Source organism: Anser brachyrhynchus, assembly GCF_964034855.1.
Source record: "Anser brachyrhynchus genome assembly, chromosome: Z".
NCBI classification, from domain to species: Eukaryota; Metazoa; Chordata; class Aves; order Anseriformes; family Anatidae; genus Anser; species Anser brachyrhynchus.
The window spans coordinates 12,458,993-12,481,598 of NC_137697.1; the positions used below are offsets into that span (position 1 = coordinate 12,458,993).

Genomic DNA, 22,606 nt, shown 5'->3' on the forward strand with positions numbered 1-22,606 from the left:
AATTATACATTGACATAGATTTTAGCCCCGCAAAAAAAGTCATGCAAACGAGTGGAGAAGCACAGACTTCAGATTCACCAGCTCTGAGGGTTTGCAGTGATCAGGATTTCTTTATCTATGCAAGTCCTTAATGCAGATGGGTTCTTACAAGGATGAAACCCTGGAAGATTTCATGGTGTCACCTCTAAGTGGAGGTCCTCTTGTGACAAGAGTTTGGGTGCCACAGGCATTGCAGTGCCTTGTGCATGCTTTGGTACTAGCCTTGTGCAGGGTGGTTCAGGAGCAGCCACAGAAACAGCCCTTTCCTTTATACATCCACCAAGAGGGGAGCTGCTAATGTGTTTCCATGGACCCAGTACTGGCAGCACTGCAGAATTCCCAGTGGGCTGTTCAGCCTAAGGTTTTCAATGCCAATGAAAGTCCTACCACCATTCACTCTCTAGAGTTTAGGATCTGCATATAACAATGAAATAGAACATTTGAATAGTAAGCATGTTAAAGCATAGAATAAATGCTTTTGATTATTGAATAAAACAGTTTTGAATGTTCTTAGGTAGATTAATAAAACACTAACTTGATTTTATTTTCTTTACTTTTTTTTTTTAGTTACGAAGATGGTCAAGTGGGTGATACAAGTATAAATACACAGGAACCAAGCATTCATAAAGAGATTCTTCGAGTCATTGGCAATCAAACTGCTACTGGTTAAAAGGACCACTGTTATTTAATTGATGATTTGGAAGCCTTCCTCAGTCTCAAAGCTGGATTTTGAACTGAAGAAGATGCAAAAAACTAATTTATTATTATTATTCTAAGCAAATTAACCCTTTGAATACTTACTGTTTTCTTACTTAGTATTTCTTATCTCATCAAAATACCTGAGATGGTATGAATTAGCAACTGTAGGGTGCAAAGTACATACTACAACTAATAGTAATTAAACAGGCATTTGGGTTGCTCACAATAAACAGACTTTAAAAAAGGAGTTTTGTGCGGATATTTTTATATTAAACTCTTCAATTGGAGGTTTTAGTACTGTATACTGGTATTTTAAATTTAGAATGAGAGAATTATAAGCAAGAGAGAAGATTTTATAGTGGAGAACCTGCATTATACAGGATACTTTGCAATAAGTAAAATATTCTCATATTTAAACACAATAAAAGGTTGCCTGGAACACGTCAAATTAAAGAGATTGGTTACCTGCAGCTATCTTTGATTCATTTTATTTCACAAAGGTATAGCCAGGATTTAGAGTCAAAAGGTTAAAACAACAATATATTTTTGACGTAATGAATGAAACAAAGTAAAGCAATGACTCTGACGATGTATGTTTAGTTTTTTTATCCTCTCTGGAAACTCTGTCTTATCCGTTAAGCAGCTCAATTATATTTTTTAATTAAACAAGATTAGCAAACACCTGGAAATGCAGAAGCTGTTAACTTTCTTTCTTTCTACAAGTTTGGTTTTTATACACAGGATTTTACGGTTTCTTCAGATCAACAAAGTTCTTTAATGTTTTCATCCTAACACTAGCAAGATTGGTCTGTGGCTAAATTTATCCAAATAAGTAAAAGTACCTGCTAAATTAGAGCTTTAATATGATTGGGTTGATTGTTGGTACATCAGAAACTATAAAAAAATGCAAAATTTTACTGACTTTCTCTATGTGAAATAGTTTTATTAATTTATTTCTAAGGAAAAACAAATCAATTAATATCTCTGTCCCTTAAACTAATCTCTTTTTTTTTCCAAGTAAACATGATGGCAACATAGGTAGGGCCTAGTCTCCATGGCATAAAGAATATCCTGTGCCCTCAGCAGCTCTCGCAGTAGTAGTCATCCTGCACCTGGTGGTACAGGCCATCAGAGATAGTAAAAAGAGACTGAATCACCTATTAAGTGGTTTTTGTTTTTAATAAAGATACTGAAGAGCCAAGTAGAAGCATAGCAGAGAGATTAGCTAGTGTTTTTGTTTTTTTTTTTTAAACAGAACTCCATTAGGGAGATAATGTTCACATTTACTGGTAATGGGTGATTCCCTGTTTTTAGTCCCAAGTTATATGCCCATATTCCTTGCTGCAATTGAAATGCCCTGCAAGTAAAATAATATTATTGGGACATACTTAAAGTCTTTTTTTAGCGTTCCAGACTTATTTGCTGGTGACCTCCATTTTTCTGGGTTCACACCTGACCTGTCAACCCAATTCTATTTTCAAAACCCATTTTGCTATTGAATTTTTGTTGACTTTCACTCTCATTTGGTGGACACCTCATGTGAGAACCACTACTCTAATTGTTATCTTTTGTGACACAGGTTTACTTCTTGAAACAAAGAGGATTCCTGAAATTTATCTATCTACGTAAAGACTGCATTAGGTTATGTAGCTGCACAAAATCAGCATAATTCAGAAGTAGAGCTGAAAACCTGGAATCCCCCCCCATCCCCCCATATTTTGTCCTGCAATATGTGTCTGAATCTCTCTTTTTGCAGAACACGGAAAGAGACTAGAAAGCAAGTCCACAAATTGCCCTGCAAGTCCTGCATTGACTTGCTGGCTGACCGTTCACCTCTCTGAGAGACCCCAAAAAAATAAAAAAGAACAGAAGATGACCATGAATGAACTGGAGAAGCCAAGTAAGCAGTCCCCTTCCCAGTCCCCTCAAGTTACAGCAGGGTCATAAATGAAGCCTTTCGAAGAAACCTTGAGTGTAGCTATTGGAGTGAGTTAGCCTTGCTTTGCACAGTGGTGTCATGATGCTGACCATGTGTGGTGCCCTAAGTACAACCACTGGAAAGGGAGAGAAAACACGTCTGCCAAATTTTAAGACTGCTCAGAAGATTGTCTTAAATGGATGAGAGGAAGGAAAGGAAAGTGGAGAAAAGCAGGCCCTAGAGATGTAGGAGGAGACCTTGCTGTTGTAGAGGGCCTGTTTCAGGGATTATCAAGGGGCCTGGCTGAAGTATGGGGGTTAAGGAGGATGACCAAGAGTAAAAGACAATATGATGAGCACAGGCAATGGGACAGGGCAAAACCTTTAAAGGAGAAGGGTGGATCTGAAGGGGCAGGTAATTTGTTGGTAGGAAAGCTTAAAAAACAACAACAACAAAAAGTGTTAGCAGCTGAGGTCCCACCCTTTGTGTGGTGAGAAAACATGTGGGTAACAAAGCTGCAGCATGGGGAGAAGTGCAGCATTGTGCCCTGGGGGAGCTGAGCCACCTTGAGAGGTGGCAAGGATGCCTGGGACACTGCAAGGACACAAGCCCAGTGTCACACACAAAGCAATGGAGTTAAACAACAATTCACTTGCTACACAATAACTCAGTCAATTTTTTCCTGAGCCAAAACACTAATGAGAAACTTCTTGGTGTTATGTTACCTGCTGGTGAAAACGAATCTTCAGATCGTTCCTTTAGCAAAATGTTAATTCTCGTTTTTTAAAGGTGAAGGAAAAAAGAGAGGTTCTCTGTGGATTTGTTAGTCAAAAACAAATAGCCCTTCTGTAGCAGACTTCAAAACTGAAGCAAATACTTGCTCACCAAGAACTGGAATGAGTGCGCCTGAGGAGGAGATTTTTATTTGAATGATTTTTGTGTAGAGTTTTTATCCAAGGCTGGAGTTGCATATTGTCAAATTCTTACAAATAATAATTTGCATGGATTCCAGAGGATGAGAAACAAAAAGCCAGGGTCATCTGAGAAAAGGCCCTGTGTTATCCATAAAGCCCTTGCATTTGCTTTCCTCTGCTGTCATGCGCATGTACTGATGACAGAGTAATCTTTATAACTCCTACTGTAAAAATATAAACCTTTCAAAACTAGCGTTTAACCTCTGAGAAAAAAGAGCCCTGGGCTCTTACTATTTGCCTGGTAGAAATCTCCATGAAGCCATATCTATCTAGCAGTGACCATGTCCAGCATGGAGCAACCAAGGGAATTCTTGGGAAGGAGCTTTGTAACTTCCTTCTACATCAGACACCAAATTACAAGCCCACAAATATGGAAAGTTAAATGGAAAAAATCTGTTAATCCCTTAATGTTGCACCCTAATTATAAATTGCCATATTCGTACTTCTATAAGTATTTTAAATATTGAGAAAGGAATCAAAAAAGATACTTCTAAACCTTTCTTGAAATTCAGACTGATATTTGGCATTCAAGGGGTTAAGCAATTTGGGTTATTTTCTTACTATATCTATAATCAGTATAGCTCTATTTTCTTCAGCAGTGCTACACTGTTCTGATCACCTGAGTCTTTGGCTCTGCGTTACTTATCATCAAATAGTCAGTTTGTGTAATATTCTGCTTAACGTTTTACAGGAACTAGTTGATGACACCAGAATTGTTTATGCTTGTGTTTTCTCTAAAGCCCTTAAAAAACTCTTACTGATGCTGTATAATTTTAATATTATAACTGTTGGTACTAAAAATGCATCTGATGAAATAATGCTAAGATTATGCTTTTGTTAATACAAATATAAGACCACTTCCAAAAGAATACTTTGTGCTTAGATCAATTATACTATGCTTATAAACCACTTCTTACTGTGGAAATAATTAGCAGACAACTGAATGAAGAGAATCATAATTTTAGAAGAAACACTAAAAAACTAAACAAATACAGAAAGAGTGTCTAGTTACTTTAGCATTATATTAGTTTAAATGGATTTCTTCTTGGCTGTAGAAAATGTAAGATAAATAAATAGAGTACTTCTTGTGACTGACAAGAGAAGAAACTCTACCAGAGCAGAAGCACTCCTTAATCTTAGCATTTTCAAAACATACAGGTTTGGGGGCTGATCCCACATTGTGCTGACACCCACTGCAGGTGCTGGGAGCTAGGCCCTTGAATAAATAGAGGCGTTTTTTGTACTCGTCGTTCCTCACTCTCATGGTGTTTTACATGCGTCTGTGACGCAAAGACCTATGGCAGCTGGCATCGGCGTGCCCAGTCCATGGCTGGTGGGCCATGGCAGGTCTTCTTTGGCTGCCCAAGGCTAGGGTAGCAGCAGAGGCATCAGTGGTGAAGGTGGTGGGGAGAAGAGGTGGGAGAGACCCCGGCAGGTAGGCCCAAACCTCCCCATGCTTTGCAGGGCCTACGCTTGGCTGGTAGGGCACTGCGGGGCCTATGGCATGGTGTGCACAAAACCGAGGGGGCGGTCAGGTGTCCTGCTGGATTTCCTTGTTACAAACACTACCTCAAAGGGAAAGACGGGCCTGTGGACTAAAGTGAACAAGGCTGTTTGTTTGCAGAGCATGCAGGGTGAAAGCAGTTTGAAAAGTATCTAGAATTCAGGCAGTCAGGGCTGTAATTATAACCAAATTTATTCCTTAAAGCACTGAGGAGAGGGATTGTGTTTCAGAGTGGGATAGATAAGTAAAAAAGCAAAGATTTAAAGCAAAGCAGTGCTCTGCACATGTAGCATCATGTACAATGCACAAGGCTATCACAAGGAGGTTGAGTCTCCTGATTTGGTTTTGGACATTTTGGGTATGAAGACCCCAGGCTCCTCTGCCTCACCATGGCATCAGCTATGGCCACCTCCAGGCCTGCAGCTGCTTCAAGCGTGCAGAATAAAATATTGAGCTGCTGTTTGGTGTGATGAACGCAATACTTGGCTGGGTGTTCCTGCTACACTTTCGTCTGCTGGGGAATAGCGATGATGTAAATTATGACCCATTACACTTTGCATTGGGATTTTGTACACAGTATGATATACTAGGTAGAACATTTTGTCAGGAAAAACAAAACAAAGAATTCAAACAAAAACAAAGTAGTAGTTAGATGAACATATGTAATGTGTGAAAAAGCTGTTGAAGAATAGATTACATTAAACATTTACCAACAAGTCAGTAGAAATAGTCCTTATACACATTCAAAATCATTTAATGTTCTAAAAATAATTTTTAAATTTACCCAGTATGTGTTGTGTCTTTGAATTTTAAGAAGCAGCCACTCTTTTATGTAAACATAAAATATGCCTATGTTTCTTTTAACTCTGCAGCCTTTTTTTCTTCAAATAAATTTGTTAAATTCTGTGCACAAAACATTACCGCAGCCTGCTATTTAGCCTATGGTGCCTTAGAGTTACTACAAATATTTAACAAAATGTACATAATGTAAATACTGCCAAAAGATCACTAAGGCCAAATATTTTCTCTATTCACTTTTTACTGCACTTGCTTTCTATTGCTCTTTAAGCCTCTTTTATCCAGCTTTGTAACAGTTACAACATTGTAGCCAATGTAAATGTTTACTTTCAATAAATCAGAATTTGTTCAACAAGCACTGTGCATTTGGGCACTATTTTGAGAGCTCTGTTCGAAGTTAAAACAGTCTTCTAAGAATTAAAAGGAGTCTCATGCCTTTTCTGGACTTTTGCTAGTCTCAACAAAACCTAAAGCTTATGCCATGCTTCTACACATATGATTGGAGTAAAATTTTTCTGCAGTAATCTTTTTAAAAACACTTAGATGATCAGTAAAAATAGATTTTCATGCTCTGTTTATCTGAGTGTGTTACATGACTGGTTCAAAATAGAGATACTGGAATTAAAGCAGGATTTTGCATGTATGGTGTCATATAAAATGCACAAGAATGTCTTAAGATGCATTTTATAACTGCTTTTAAAGAAGTTCTCTGTGTTTCTGTAGAACTGTTTTTGTCATGGAAAACACAGCAAATATATGAAGAACCATGTCGTACTTAATGTGGGTATGTTTTAAGTATAAATGCACATCTGCAACTCATAAAATATGCAGACATTTGTGGGACTGGTTATTGATTCAGTGAGTGTACTTTTTTTTTTTTTCCTCTGCCTATGAGCTCATTTTAATTATATGGGTGAATACTGTATCTTTTGAAAGTTTTAGCTTTTGCTTTGTAAAGTTTATTCATTTATTATTGCAAAATTTGGATTGGAAATGTTAAAGTGATACTATTCTGAATGCTGATAAGTATTTTACACAAATATAAAAAGAGAAGAAAAAATTTCATTGCTGCACAAATGACCGATCACATGCCTTTGATTGGAAGCTACAGGGTGGAACCTGAGTTCTGTAATGGAGGTGTTATTCCTATTTTGGGGACCTTAAATTTGGAAGAAATGGTGACTTCCAAGCTCACGAGCCAAGAGTTGTATGATTAGTGAAAGCTCAGGCTCCTCTAAAATCAGTACCAACAGATAGCAGAAGGTACGGGATTTGTACCAGCTCTGGCTTAACTGCTGATCTGTTTCCACACTGCTGCATCTCATGCTCTCTTGATGTTAATCAATAGTCAGTGGTATTCACCTGTTGAGCAGTTTGGTGTGGGACCTGAGAGATAAATAATCCAAATATTAACTGACAGCAGTACAAAATTATTGCAGTGGAGCAGAGCTGCTTTCAAATGGAAATGTTACCTTTTTGACAGGAGGAAAAGCAGAAAAGATCTGATGGCTGTTGGAAAGAGTACATGCCATATTCTTAAAGCTGTATTTACATGTTTGGCCAGCTTCTTTTTTGTGCATTACTGTGCAGTGCAGATTGCAACAAATAATTTTGCACAGGTCGCACAGCCAGGACCCCCTCCAAGAGGGATTTGTCAACCTGAAATATTAGGAGGCTGCTTAAATAGAGCTGCAGTAACTAAATAAAGTCAATAGTAGGTGAGGGACACAACTTTGCTATGCCCCAGCTCTCAGCACAGTGCAAGGTCTCTGATTACAGGAGAGAAGAAGTCTTAAGGAGTATAACAAAAGCTTACTTTAGGGCTCAGTGCCTTGCAAAAGCCTAGCATCAAAACAGGTGAAAAAGAGCAACAGCATGTGAAAAAAATACAGTAGATTTTAAATTGGGGTTTTTTATTAGCCCAGATAATAGCTCCCTCAGGATGATTTTCTTAAATGTGGCAAACATTTTACATTCCACTATGAGGTTTAGAAGTGTAATTCAACACAAGGAAATTGAAGCGTCTGAACGGGGCATAAGACCCTTTTAGTAGCAGTACTAAATGTAGCAAGCCCCTGTGCGAGGCATCAGCTATTGGATTTCAGCCAGTTCCAGAAAACTGGCATTTTGCAAAACGCTGAAGCAGTGGGAATAACACTAGCAGCAGGAACAGTGACTGCTGCAGAAGCAAGAGCAGCATGAGTCTCGAGAGATCATGTCTGGAAAAAAATACAGGAACTCCTGGCTTAAGGTTTGCTCAACAAAAGCCAGAGCTTATCATCAGCAAAACAATTCTAATTTGTAACTTTTAAAGAGAAAGCTTTCCGTTGTTTAGGAGAAATGGGGGAAAAAAGTTTGTTTTCTTCACGCTCCTATCCTGTAGCTGTATAGCTCAGTCTAATACCATGCCTGGGGCAATGTCCTACTGTACTTGTATATAGCAGGCTAAGGTACTTACAGCAGCAGCAACCTTCCTACAGATCTCAGGCTTATTTAGCCTGAGAATGGCTCATTAGCTGACAATTCCTTGGATCCTGTCTTGTATTTTATTCACAAATTTGGTTAAGTCTGGACAGGTAAAACTGTACAGAAGGGGAATTGGTGGCTGATAATTTCCTCACTGATTTTTAGCTCTGATCAGCTCATTCATCCCATGTGAGCTGTTGAACAAATAATTTTTCTGACTGGTCGAGAAAAAAATCTTGTTCCCTTCTTCCCTACCAGGCAAATAAGGGTTTGGGGGGACTTCTGCTCACAACCATTTGCTGACATTAATTCAGTATGAGGAAGTTTGAGGACGAGAGGGGTCAGAGCCCAAACTAATTTAAATGTATTTATATGTAAATATATGTGCTTCTGTAATATGTAAATATAAATAAAAAATAGTTCTATTAACTCAAAAGTAAGGATTGGGATATGACTGTTTATAACACTTTTGACAAATGTAGTTTGTTACAAGAACAGGCTTTTTAACAAATACTCGTGGTAGCTTTTGGTAGATATGATTTGCTGTTTTCTGGTGAGGGCATGTCGTGCTAGAGGCTTCTAAATTCCTGCCCATCAGGTGTTTCAAGGGGTGAGTCATGCCTTTTCTGTACATGCGACTCCTTAGCTGGAGCGTTGATCTTCATGCAATATTCCATCTGTGTATTTTTCCACTCTGCCTCTTTACTATCTTTGGCAAACTTACATTTCATGCCTGTCATGCTACTCAGTAGGATGTAAATATTAGAGAGTTAAAATCTGTTCTGTGCTTGCTGAGCTGCTCCTACTTGTAGCATTATTATGATTATTATCATTTTCTGCTTTAAAAACATCTTGATTCTTGGCTATTGTCTGTGAAGGAAACTCCAAGGTCTCCCTTACCATCCTTTATTTGGGTTCCTTCAGATTGTTTGCTTTGAACAATTTTATTTTATTTTATTTTATTTTATTTTATTTTATTTTATTTTATTTTATTTTATTTTATTTTATTTTATTTTATTTTATTATTTTATTTTATTTTATTTTATTTTATTTTATTTTATTTTTTATTTTTATTTTTCCCAGCATCACCTCCTAAGAGTACCAATAGCATTTGGCCCATTTTATGCCCTGGTTATATAGATCTGGGTGTCTGCTAACAACTTACTAAACCTGAGGTATGGCACTGCATCTATCTCTCTCTCTCACAGGCTGGCTTATGTTTTTGCCCAGGTTTTGTTGTTTGTTTTCTTTTGTTTTGCTGTGGTTTGTTTTAAAGTCTTCAGTTGTAATCACTTGCACTACTTTGATGCTGAAAAATTATATTAAAATTGAGGACTTAGAGAGGGATAAGCATTTTGCTATTTTTTTTGTTGTTCAATGATTTTATGTTCTGTATAACTAATATGACCCGAATTTCTAATCCATTGCAATTCTCTTCCCTGTCAAGCCTTTAGAAAAGCTCTAAATATTACTGTTAACTTGCAATACTGAGGATATTTCAGCTAAAATGCAAAAATGTGCAGGCATAAATAATAAAAAAAACTATTGTAATTACAGTCCTGCAATATGAAAAGCATGTGTGCAAACCATTTACGTATACAAGTGAATGAGACTGTGTAGCTGCAAGAGTTTGCAGAGGAGGATGCTGTTAAAGGCTAAGGAGTTTTATATACACAATTTCCTCTCATAATTTCCTTTCCTCTATGCACAATTGGTGGTGTAAGTTTCAAATTCTCCCTACCTGAAGTTCTGGCTATATCTTTAAATAGGGTTTAGGTTGGATTGCTGGTCTTTTCCAGATTCTTCTTTTCCCGTGTTATTATTAGGAAGCCTTATTGTGGTCTTAGTTACTTTAATGTACGTTATTGATCTGCTAGATTAATCTGCTTAGACAATTTTTATAAATTCATTTGAAACGGGCTTTTTCATCAATCAGCCACCACAAGCATTTGCTTTATTCCTACAGAGATTTTTTTACATTTTTAAACCCCAAGTCCATTTACTTGAATCAAACTTTTCCTTAGAGGACTGAAAGATTTGGTGGCATGTTTGAATGAGCTTTATTATGAGAATTTTTACTTGTTTCTTTTTAATTGGAGTTCCCACAGCCTGGGCAGCAGATGCTTTAGTGTACTGTAACAACCTATAATTGGTCCAAATGAGGACTGCTTTTATTTTTGTCTTTTGGGAGGTACCATTGACATATTGATTAAAGCTAAAAAATCTGGCAGTTCTGATCTAATTCTGTTATATGTAAATAATGTTATTTTGTATAAATCTTTTGTTTACATTGGATCTTTGGACATTTCTTTGTGGATCTATACTCACAGATATTCGTGCCAACTCCAGAATTAATGAATGCAACGAAAGAAACAAAGCTACAGTAAGGATGTGGTTCATAGTCTGTGCTGACTCCTGAACTGTGCCTGTAAGTTTTGTGAGTGTTTACAGAGGATAAAACTGTGCAAAGGATCACAATAGCAGTCTCTGAGACATACAGTCATCCTCAATGCCCAGCAATGTTCTCAAGTCTGTTCAATTTGCTTGTGTAGGCACGGCCATCCTGATCAAACTCAGGAGGTTTGTTTGTCTAGACCTAGGTTTTTGCCTGCTCTGTAGCAGTGAAGCTATTCCTTGGTGGAAAATTACATTTCTAAGGCAGTGCTATGCTCACTTTTCACTTTGTACAGTCTCCTGTGGGGAAAGCAAATGCAAAATGGATGAAGGATGCTATTATTTTGATTTATAGCATTATTCCTACCTCCTGAGTAAATACAAGTCATTCCACAGCATTTAAGTCAATTATGATTCAGGCCTCTATAAAGACTTCAATATCAACAACAATTACCTTTGTTTTCTTTAACGAAATATACATACATACATATGCATATATCCTTTTTAATTTTGACTGGCAAGACATTGTTTGAATACAGGAAATTTGGGACCATTGTATTATATAAGGCAGAGATCATCTAAACTAGCAAAGACAGCTGGGCGAGTAGGGCTCAGCCATGAAGTGATTTATTCCGCTGCTCTGCTGAGCAGAGGCTACTGAATCCTGTGGGTGGTTAAAAAAAAAAAAAAGTGAGCCAACATCCACTGGAAATTTCAGTCTGTATGATAAGAACAGATTCAAAACTAAGCTTCTTGAGGTGCAAGGTTTGTGGTTTAACATATTCCATCCCACCAGCCCCCAAGCAGGGATTTGATTAAATACCTGTACTTCTTTTTTTCTTTTTTCTTTTTCACCAGAAACTTTCTCTGGGCACATAACTATAACCAAAAACTTTTCTGACTGTAAAAGCCATTGCCAGTTAATCACAGCTGTGTCAGTTTAAAGATGTGATTTCCACAACTTAGTCCCTTAGATTTATGATGTACTCTATGATTTTTATTTCCCCCCCACATTATGAATGCCTCATTTCTCTTGAGGGCCATAAAAACTTGAAAGGTATAGTAGCTATATGCAACACAGACTTCCTTGCACCCTCTTACTGGTCTGCATAAAACCTGAATTGAGGTACTCATTTCCTGCAGTGATTAATCAACATAATGTGATCACTTGATGAAAATCATTCTGTAGCGTTAGATATTTTGGAGAAAGGTGGTAGATTTTTTTGTTCATTTGTTTTTGATTTTGTTTCACTTAGCTCCTTCAGTAGTAAGTGAAATTTGTTCCTTCCTTTTTCTACTGGCGTGAGATCATCTCCGGATATTTACTTTTGATTTGATTTTTTCAGTTCTGAATGTTGGGCCAACCACCCAAAGGCTGCTTAAATGAGGAAGAAGTTTTACTTACAGGATTTTTCCTACAGCCTCCATACTGGACCAGACACCCAGTATGAGAAAGACTTAATGAGAACTGCTTTTCCAAGCTGTTTTGTTTTGGTGTGCAAAGTTAGTGTTTCCCACAGGACACACCAGAGAGCATACCTGTAAATTTGGCCATTGTCTCAGATTCTGTCTGAACTGAGAGCTATCTCCAGTCATACCTGAGTCACTGGGTCTTTCACCTTTTCCTGTTTGCCCAGTTATTTTTGCCTTTGCCTTCTGGTGTCTAACTTCAGGATGTTAAAGCTGAACTATTTTAAATTTCAGCTCCAGCAGCTTTGAAGGCTGTCCTGGGGCAAAGCATGCATTCTTGCTCACGAAAACACTTGGTACTATGCTTACATTTGAAATATTTGCAAATAATATATATTTTTTAATGCTGTGCTGGAGATGTACTCCATGATGGAGAACACCTAATGGGAAAGGTCACCTAGCTATGTCCATATTGCCTTTCCTGGGCAATCTCTATTGGCTTAAAATCACCTCTCCCTGTGTTCACTCTAGGTAGCATTGCCTCCCCCTCCTCTTTTGTTTGTGTGTGTTTCACATTCAAACAGGCCTTTGCTCCAGCTGGGTTTCCTTATAACCAAAATAGCAGTCACCAGTCACAAGTTTTTAGACAAATGATTCACCTTCCCATGTGGAAAAAAAAATGTAAGCCAACAGAAAATAAGTTGGATGTGTACAGTCGCTGCTGGAATTAGCACAGTAATATATGAGATATGTATTTTATATTGTTTTGAGATATAACACCAGCGTTGCAGTAGCAAAAATGTGAAGACTGAGCTTTCAGTCACTTCTTTTCAAACCTTCTTTACATCTGAATAATCAGATCTGGATTCTCATCAGTGCTATGTGACATGAATGCACCGTGCAGTTTACTCCACAGCCCCCTAAACACATGCTGCACATCCTAAGCTCAGGACAGAGACTAGCTTCTGCATGCGTGTATGGTGATAGAGAGATCTTCCTCGAAAGCCCAGGCTTTTCCCACAGCTGTGCATGCAGCATGTTTCACATATGGGGGAATGTCTCTAAGAAGCTGTGCCTGTTAAAGGGCAGAAATCTCTGAACAAAACGCAACCCCGTGTCAAATGCGCAAGAGCTGGTGGTAGCAATTTATCCTGTTGTGAAAAACAGGAGGTGATCTGGGGGCTTCCTTCTGTTTCAATAGCTTTTCCATTACCCTTCACCTGCTGCATGGCAGCAGTTTTCAAGTCATACTTAACACAAAACCATGCCACACAACTCTGAAAGGAGGTCAGCCCAGAGACCATATGTGTAATATACCCCAAAAGAAAGTGAGGTGAGTGCTTATTATATAACACCCCAAACCTTCTTTAGTTTCTAAAAGTGAAAGTATTTTCTGGGCTGTGTTGGCTGCACCAGCAGAGAGGAGAGAGCTGTTCCTTCAGCTGCCTTAACACCAGTGGAGCAGGGCAGTCCCAGAGGAGAGAGACGAACCTTCCTTCAGCACCTCCCAGGGGGCTACCAGCCTGAGAGCTACGTCATGCCAAAGAAAAGGTGAAATATGTCCTGCCACAACCTTGTATGTTCTTCACAGTAGAGCAGAAATTATTTTATTAATTGCCACAATCTAAGGAATAGAAAAATAGACCCAAACCTTCTGCTAGTGAAAAACTATACTATGCTTTCATAAAAGCCAGCATCATCTTTGACAGTCTTTTTAAGAAGGAAATGAGTCATGCTCAGTTGTTTAAAATAATATGTAAAACACACCTACCTTTGGTGCTCTATATTATAGAAATATTTGACTGTGGCTGTCCAGCAGATATCTAATCTCTGAAAAATATACCATTTCGTGTTTTCTGATAACCAATTTTAAGTGAGTCTCGGTTTGTATGTATATTTATGATATCTTTTTACAGGGTGCAACTGTCTCCACACATCATACCAGAACATGCTCACTCTTGTTTGACTCTTAAGATCCAGTTGTCACCTTCGTCTTCATCCTTTCACAGAGTCACAGAATCGTCTAGGTTGGAAAAGACTTCCAAGATCACCTAGTCCAACCTCTGACCTAACACTAACAAGACCTCCACTAAACCATATCACTAAGCTCTAAATCTAAACATCTTTTAAAGACCTCCAGGGATGGTGACTCAACCACTTCCCTGGGCAGCCCATTCCAATGCCTAACAACCCTTTCGGTAAAGAAGTTCTTCCTAATATCCAACCTAAACCTCCCCTGGTGCAACTTTAGCTCATTCCCCCTCGTCCTGTCACCAGGCATGTGGGAGAATAGACCAACACCCACCTCGCTACAGCCTCCTTTAAGGTACCTTTCTGGTTTGTAATCCCAGCTTTTCCACCAAGACCTTGTTAGACTTCCAAAATTTCTCTAGTACCTGAGCACTAGTCAGAAGAAAGAGGAATGATGATAGACTATAAAGCTGAAGCTCAGATTTTGAGTTTTTTTATTTCCTTCTCTTCATATGGACTCATTTATGCCTTTAAAACCAGCTCAGAAAAGTATTCTTATCACCTGAATAAAATATTGTTTAATATGTTACTTAATACTTAAAATTTTGCTTGCTTCCTCACAGAATGATGTATTAAAAACATAATTTTATCCTTGATCTCTTGCATGGTTGTAATATTTGTTCAATGCACAGGTAATGGGAAAAAAAAAAAAAAGTAGATAAGTGAGCATTCCTAAGTTTTATTAGGTATTTTTATCTGATGGGAAATCATGAGATATGCAACAGTAGCAGTTTTCTTCCAAATTTGCTGAGCTGCGGGATTAGACCTGATACTATTTCCTCTTCCTACCAGTGTAAATTTTGGTCATTTGGCTCTATTTTTATTACTCTAATGAATTATGTAAACTGATAATTATCATTATCAGCTATGTTGAGGCATTGAAAAACAATATCAGATATGGCATTTAGCCACAGGCGGTATGGCCAAAATACATTTAATGTGTAAGCACTTAAGTACAGGGGGTTTTAAGGATCCATAAGCCCTTAGGTTTAGGTTTTGACTTTATAAATCTTTGAGAGTGCCATCAAGCACAAATGATTTATACACCTTCTTGGCTGGAGAAGGGTAAAATAAATTATGTGTATGAATAACTGAATATTTACTTTTTATGTCTATGAAATGGACCGTTCAAAAAACCTCTGATGTTATTTCATCTACCTTCAGCATTAGCCCAGAGATATTTGATTGTCATGTAATATGATACAATTCTTCTTATATGTTCTTTCAGTATAAGAACAAGTGTTGTCTTTTCACCAAGACATCATCTGGTATAGGGCTGCAAGAGGATACCAGTTAAGACTCATGATGTGGCTTACAACCTGGACATTTATAAAGCTTACACTTTAAGAGAATGCTTATTTCACAGTATTTTTATTTATTTTATTTGGAAAGAACACTAACAATGATCTTTAAATTAAGTAAAATCAACTAGATGTATATTGTTATGCCAGTAAATAACCATGTATTTGTATATATTAAACAGCAGCAAAGAAGAAAAAGGGTTTCACCACAAAAAGCCTGGCCCTGACATCTGCATGAGAAATACTATGAGATGCATTTAGTAGATCTGGCTTTCCAAAATGTGCTACCGTCTCACTACATAACTAAAAAATGATGATGTACAAGACAGCCACTCCCAAGCACTCTGTGGTTAGTGTTTGTCATTAGGTTTCCCCTGATTAATCCTTTTTCTGTCTTTACAGGTATGTAGTTGAAGTGATGTATATTCAAAAGGGGAGGAAAGAAAGACTGGTGGTGAAAGTGGATAAAACTAAAAATTATCTTTAAGAGCCTGGAGCTGTTATCCAGGGTATAAGAGTAGGTATATCTGTTCACTTTAAACATACTCTTGTATGGAGCTAGTGCAAAGACCACATACACACTTCAAAGTCTTTCTGAGGACACAGATTTAGCCAGGTGATCTAGATGGCTTGAAGGTAAAATAAGTAATATACTATGCTCAAATACGGTGGCAGTCATATTTAAAATACTTTGTAACTATATAAATAAATGTGAAGAAATCCACAGCACATCCTATTTGTTTCTCATCTTTCTTAATTAAAAATGTTTACTGCCTTTTAGGACGTCTTCGTTGTAGCAATGCTTTGATTGTAATGTCTTATTCATTAACAGATATTTCTTTACTTACATCATCATCATTTTTACCAAATCATATCTATGAACATATAGACTACTTTAATATTTACTTACAGTACTTCTAAGGGAAGTATTATCATTGCCTTCCATTTAAGAGAAAGGGAAACTGAGGCACTGAGCAATAAAATGATGCCCAGTTTCCTCAAGCGTGGAGTACTACAAGCTGTTCCACATGAAGGCAATACATCCAAGAAACAAATGTAATCATTAATGCAAAGGTGGAGGCAGTAGTAGTCTGGGAGGCAGGACACAGAATGAACATGAAATAGCAAGCTTTTGATACTGGGCATCTGGATGTCTCATATAATGGAATTTGATTTGTGGGTGAGATTCCTAGATGCTGGCACCTTGCAATTAAACAACATAATGAAGTAGTCTAACAAAACCTCCAGTGTACTGTCCAGCTTCCACGCTGAGCAGCAAGGGAACTTTGGGGTTCTCTGAAGAGGCAAGGACATTTTGGCCAAAACAGTGTTCATGATCTTACTCTTTACTAGAAAAAGGCACCAGCCAGCATCGTACAGCAGAACAGACCTTTCTGGCACATCACAGCAAATTAGTGTCCTTTGTTAAACTGTGCATTTAAATAAACTTCAAATTCACAGTAGGTGTCACCAGTTCTAACTGATCACCTCTTGCCTAAGTAATTGAGATAATGAATTTAAAGAATAAAGAATGGAAAGAAACAGGCAAAAAAAAAATTTTCTTCTCTCTTCCCCCTCTCTTTCTGATAATAAAGAAACCATTTCCTCAGAAAAACAGAGTAAAAATGGTAGACTCTGCCACGCACAGTGGATAGGCTCTGCCACCCCAGGAGATAGCTTAGGCATCTTGCAATTTTCTTAGTGTGAGCAGGTGTTAGTGTCAGTATATTGCATTGCGTAGAAGTCATTGCAAAACATCTTTTTCTGGTTGTGCAGATAAAGGAAAGTGGAAGTGACAAAATTTTATCTTGAAAAATATGCTAAGAAGGGGTAGGATATGTTAATGGAAGCCCTACATACTCAGCAAGAGCTCATTTCTAAGACTTTTGTTTTTCAGTTTATCTTATAAAAACAAAAGGTTGTCCTCCTGCCACAGGCACAGCAAGTTCTGCAGAGTACCTTAGCACCTTGCTTAGTTTCAGCTTGCCTCTGACAACTTCTTCAGCAAGAAAAATTCTGCAATCTGGACAAAGGTCAAGAATGAAATTTTAAAAAGCATTCAATGTCAAGAACTCCAGTTCCATCCTGCAAAATTTCTTCAGTTTGTTTGGTTTCAGCAGGACAGGATTTATAATATTTGTCCCTTCTGGGCACAAGCATGGGCAGCTGCCAAGAGTTGGGTGCTGACGCTTTTAAAAATTCCTGATTTTTTATTGCCCCAGAAATAAGATTTCACAGGAATCTTTAGAAGAAAAAGATACTTTTTTTTGGAAAGTGGCAGTGCAGTAAAGTATAAGGGTGTTTTCTTTTTGGTGATACGCTGTCTTCTGTGAATTAATATTAAGTAGATACAAATAGGAGCTCAGGAGAAGATTAGGGTGTGGAGGCTCCATGCTGCACATGCATCAGCCGCAGCTCCCAGTCCTGCTGCAGCACACCGAGCTCTTCGTTTCTTCATTAACAGTCGTTGAAACATACCCATATTTAATGCTTTATTTCAGAGTGATTTGTGTCAGATCTTCCAATGTAGTTGTTATATTTTAATTTAGGAAATTAATTTAGGAAGGAAAACTTTTCCTAATAGAGTTTAGTGCTGAGGGAAAATTCTGGCTTTCATTCAGACACTCTTGAATTTGGTAGATATATTGCATAAAATATACATTAAAATGTTGCAAATCTGAGCCACCTACAGTGGAGCTCAAAGTTTTAGGAGAAGGACATCCAAATGGTGTGATGGCTCTGCTAACTTCCTCCTGCACAGTCAGTACTCACACAATGTAAACTTGTGCCCCTTATAATTCATACCCTATGGTCACCTCATTCATAATGTTTATTTTATTTTCTCTTTCTACACTATTCAGGTCATCTGAGGCTCATTCTTAATGAAACAGTTCATATCCCTTCTTTTTATGCCCTAAATTTTCTTCATATTTTCTGCCCCAAACAGGAGTATAAGTTGATATAATATACACTCTGAAGAGGATAATAATACTAGTTTGTGTTGCATTCAGTTTGCAGGCTTTAGTCCAGCCTGCACAGAATACATTTGTTTACTACTACCAACCCCTTTGCTTACTTTGTAATTTTTTTTCCTGAAAAGATAACTTAGAGCTTTTTCTGTCTCTCTCTTTCTCTCTTTCTCTCTCTTTCTCTTTCCTTCCTTCTTTCCTTCTTTCCTTCTTCTTCCTTCTCTCTTTCCTTCTTTCTTTCTTCTCTCTTTCCTTCTTTCCTTCTTTCCTTCTCTCTTTCTTTTTCTTTTTCTTTCTCTTTCTCTTTCTCTTCTTTCTTCTTTCTTTCTCTTTCTCTTTCTCTTTCTCTTTCTCTTTCTCTTTCTCTTTCTCTTTCTCTTTCTCTTTCTCTTTCTCTTTCTCTTTCTCTTCTTTTCTCTTCTCTTTCTCTTCTCTTCTCTTTCTCTTTCTCTTTCTCTTCTCTCTTTCTCTTTCTCTTTCTCTTTCTCTTTCTCTTTTCCTCTTTCTCTTTCTCTTTCTCTTTCTCTCTTTCTCTTTCTCTCTTTCTCTTTCTTTCTCTTTCTCTCTTTCTCTTTCTCTTTCTCTTCTCTTTCTCTTCTCTTTCTCTTTCTCTTTCTCTTTCTCTTTCTCTTTCTCTTTCTCTTTCTCTTTCTCTTTCTCTTTCTCTTTCTCTTTCTCTTTCTCTTTCTCTTTCTCTTTCTCTTTCTCTTTCTCTTTCTCTTTCTCTTTCTCTTTCTCTTTCTCTTTCTCTTTCTCTTTCTCTTTTCTCTCTCTTTCTCTCTCTCTTTCTCTTTCTCTCTCTCTCTCTTTCTCTCTTTCCTTCCTTCCTTCCTTCCTTCCTTCCTTCCTTCCTTCCTTCCTTCCTTCCTTCCTTCCTTCCTTCCTTCCTTCCTTCCTTCCTTCCTTCCTTCCTTCCTTCCCTTCCTTCCTCCTTTTTCTTCTCTTTCTTTCTTTCTTTCTTTCTTTCTTAAGCAGCTGTTTTTTTTTCACTTCAGGTTATTTCAACACATGTTAAAAGAAAAAAATCTCTGAGCAAAGTGTCTTGTCTTGGTATATTAGTCTCTATTACCTCCTCTTACTAAGTCATTCACATTTTATTTTGTGAGTATTCCACCTAATCCTGTACCTGATCTCCTTGTGAGAACATCAAAAATAAATTTCATTGTGAGAACTTTTAAAAAGAGATTTCATTTCAGAGTCAGTGTTGTCAGATGAAATTCTATGCCGGTGTAATGCAGAGGGAGGCCTAATGATATTTACAGAATTGCCTAAATGTCTTAGGAACATTGCAGTAAGATAAAACTGCTCTTGTACATTCTGCTAGGTACAAATCTAGCTACTTTTGTAAGTAGCCTTTAAAGCCTGGTTCCTTTTCTTTCTGTAGACATGCTTATTACTATTTCCTGTATCACTCCATTTTGAAATCTGTGCTGATTTCTAACGCCTTTTGTAATATGTAGTTGCTAACTCCACATGGTCCCATATCATCAGCTGCAGCAGGTTTGAAAGTAGTAAATGGACAAGTAATCCTTTCAGGGGAAAACAAACCATGTCTGGTTTTAATAGTCTTAACGACACTTATTTCACATTCTGTGCAGTCTCTGAGACTTTGGTAGAGAGAAGAGAGTAGATCTGATAACAGGCAACTCATGAACCTGACAGAGAAACATGAAAATGATTTTGCCCCCATGTAGATGAACAGTAGGCAAAATTAAACTCTTTTTTTTTTTTGGGGGGGGGGGGGAGGTATAACAATTGGGAATAAAGTGAAGATACCTGTAGATTTCATCCAGTGACTATATGTCTTTTTTAAAAACAGATATAATGCTTGTTAAAGGACCGCAGAGTGGTCAGAATGAAACAGAGTGAGTGGTGCTATGCAGGAATTCAGATTAGATGGGAATTTTACTTTTCTCAGTATTTCAATGTATCGAATGCATTAATATTCACTATTGTTGTCAGCTAGTTAGAGAACTGATAAAGACTGTACCTCAGAAACATATTGTTATAGACATCTGCCTAGAAGTGGTTGGTAACTACATGAATGTGCAAGAATTTGCCAGATAGGGCTGTCCAAATTCACTGATGATGAAGCCCAGTCTTCAGGTGAATCTAAGTCAGGGATGACCAAAACAAATTAATATATTCCCGTGCATAACAATCTATGTAGGAGTAATATTTTTTATTTATTGATTTATTTTTACAATAGGATTTGCTCTTATTGAGACATCCTTTTCCTCAAAGATGAGTAATGAGGTGAGAAAATGTGCCATTATTTACAAATTATTTCCCACTGCGAAAGAAATTTTGGGGTAGTTTTGGGCAATCCTTGAGAATATCAAATCTGTTCTCAGCTGTAGTCTAGAAGACAAATTAAATGATAGGAGTTGCTGAGAAAGGATTTCAGGGTGAAACATGGATCATTGCACTAAAGGCACCTATGCATTGCTCTTCAGGTGCTGAGATCAACAATGTTATAATAGAGGTAGGAATAATGCAGGGGGAAGGGTATGGCTTGAAAACCCATATGATAAACAACTCTTCAGCTTATGATAAAGGTGCTTTTAAGGGGAAAAGTCTCATAAAGTTGTTGGCACCATAGAGAAGGTGAATTGAAATGCTGCATTATCATTTCTTATTACAAAAGCACTACAAGTTACATAATAAAATTACAAAACCAAACACAGAATGAGTTGCCTTCCACTTGATGCAATCATGAAATTTTGAAATGCATTGCTATATGATGTCATGGAAGCCAAAAACATAAATAGGATTAGATAAATAAGAGAGGGTAAATCTGTCAGATGGTATGATCTATCTGTACAGATCTATCTACAGATTCTATCTGTAGCTCAGAAAGTCCATGTCATTATAGCTGGAAGCCAAGAGTTAAATAATATATAAATAAATAAACTATCTTTGTACTTGCCTTGTTTCTGATATTCTTCTCTGTAGGGCTGCTACGAGGCATTGATGTAGCCATGCTACTGAGAAAAGGGTAGATTTTTGTCTGATCACTTTTTTTCCTACCAAGTTATATATCAGTTTTGAAGTTCACCTAACATTTTCAGATGATATTGGTCTTTACTATTATTTTCCATTCATATCTGATGGATGGCAGGAAGAAATATTTTCATTACACATTTTACAGTTAAGGTTTTCTGTTGACTCTCAGAAACATTTTGTAACTGTGCTGTTAAATGGATTTATATATTTATATTTTAATTGTTACATAGCTTTTGGATGAACTGTAGAGAGGGAAAACTGTCAGAGAAAAGAGGAAGCAGGTAGCAGCTACCTTAATAACTTGATCTGGCTTCAGCAGAAATGCAGGGATGGACTGCTTTCTTGATACCATCTGTGTGCACATTTTCTAAGCAGTTATTTCATTTGTTGATTCAAAGATTGATTTTTTTTTTAGATAATAAAATAATAAGAAAACAGATCGTATGTTTCAGAGAGAATGTATTCCTAAAGTATGATGTGGAAACATCAGCTGTGTATCCATTACGTGAAAGATTCTTGGCACCCTTAGGCATACAATTCCTTTGTTAATTTTTGGTATAATCTTTTTACAAGAAAATAACTACTCATTTTCCAGTTCCTGCCTCTTAATTTGTCTTCCAGCTCTAATCTTGCCAAGAGGAAGCAAGATCCTGACTGATTCCCAGCAGACTTTGATGTCTTCCTGCATCCTTTCATCTATTGTAATTCACTCTTTCATATATTATTTCCTTCTCTTTCCCTTTCTTCTTTTTAACCCCTCCACTCTCTCCAAGCTCAAAATGAAATATACCTTAATCAGCTGAGAGATGCAGTGGGCAGTATGCATAAGGAAACTGTAACTAAAGAACTGTAAAGCCCACCTAATGGCTGCATGAATGATAAAGATCCACAGTGCCTTCCGCTCAGACATAGTGAGCCTGATATTTGTTTCCAATTTTATGAAAAAAAAAATTATAAAGCAGTCTTTGAAATGCCTAATAAATAATTGCTTTGAGAGGGCAGGCTCATATGTCTCCTACAGACATTAATCCCTCATTCGCATTAAATCATGAGGAGGAAAACAGGGAAATATAAAGACCATAATTGAATATGAGTTA

At 37.3% G+C, this 22,606-nt stretch overlaps 1 protein-coding gene across 5 annotated transcripts in view; it reads left to right on the forward strand.

Annotated features, from left to right (window-relative positions):
- The window catches only part of PARP8 (poly(ADP-ribose) polymerase family member 8), a 125,914-nt gene extending 124,929 nt beyond the window's left edge, over positions 1-985 (forward strand). For all 5 annotated transcript variants that reach the window (XM_080575168.1, XM_080575167.1, XM_080575165.1 and 2 more), the window contains one exon: positions 607-985. In XM_080575168.1, coding sequence (XP_080431294.1) covers positions 607-709 — 103 coding nt within the window. In that variant the 3' untranslated portion in view covers positions 710-985. The remainder of the gene's footprint in view (positions 1-606) is intronic.
- Positions 986-22,606: the final 21,621 nt, after the last annotated feature.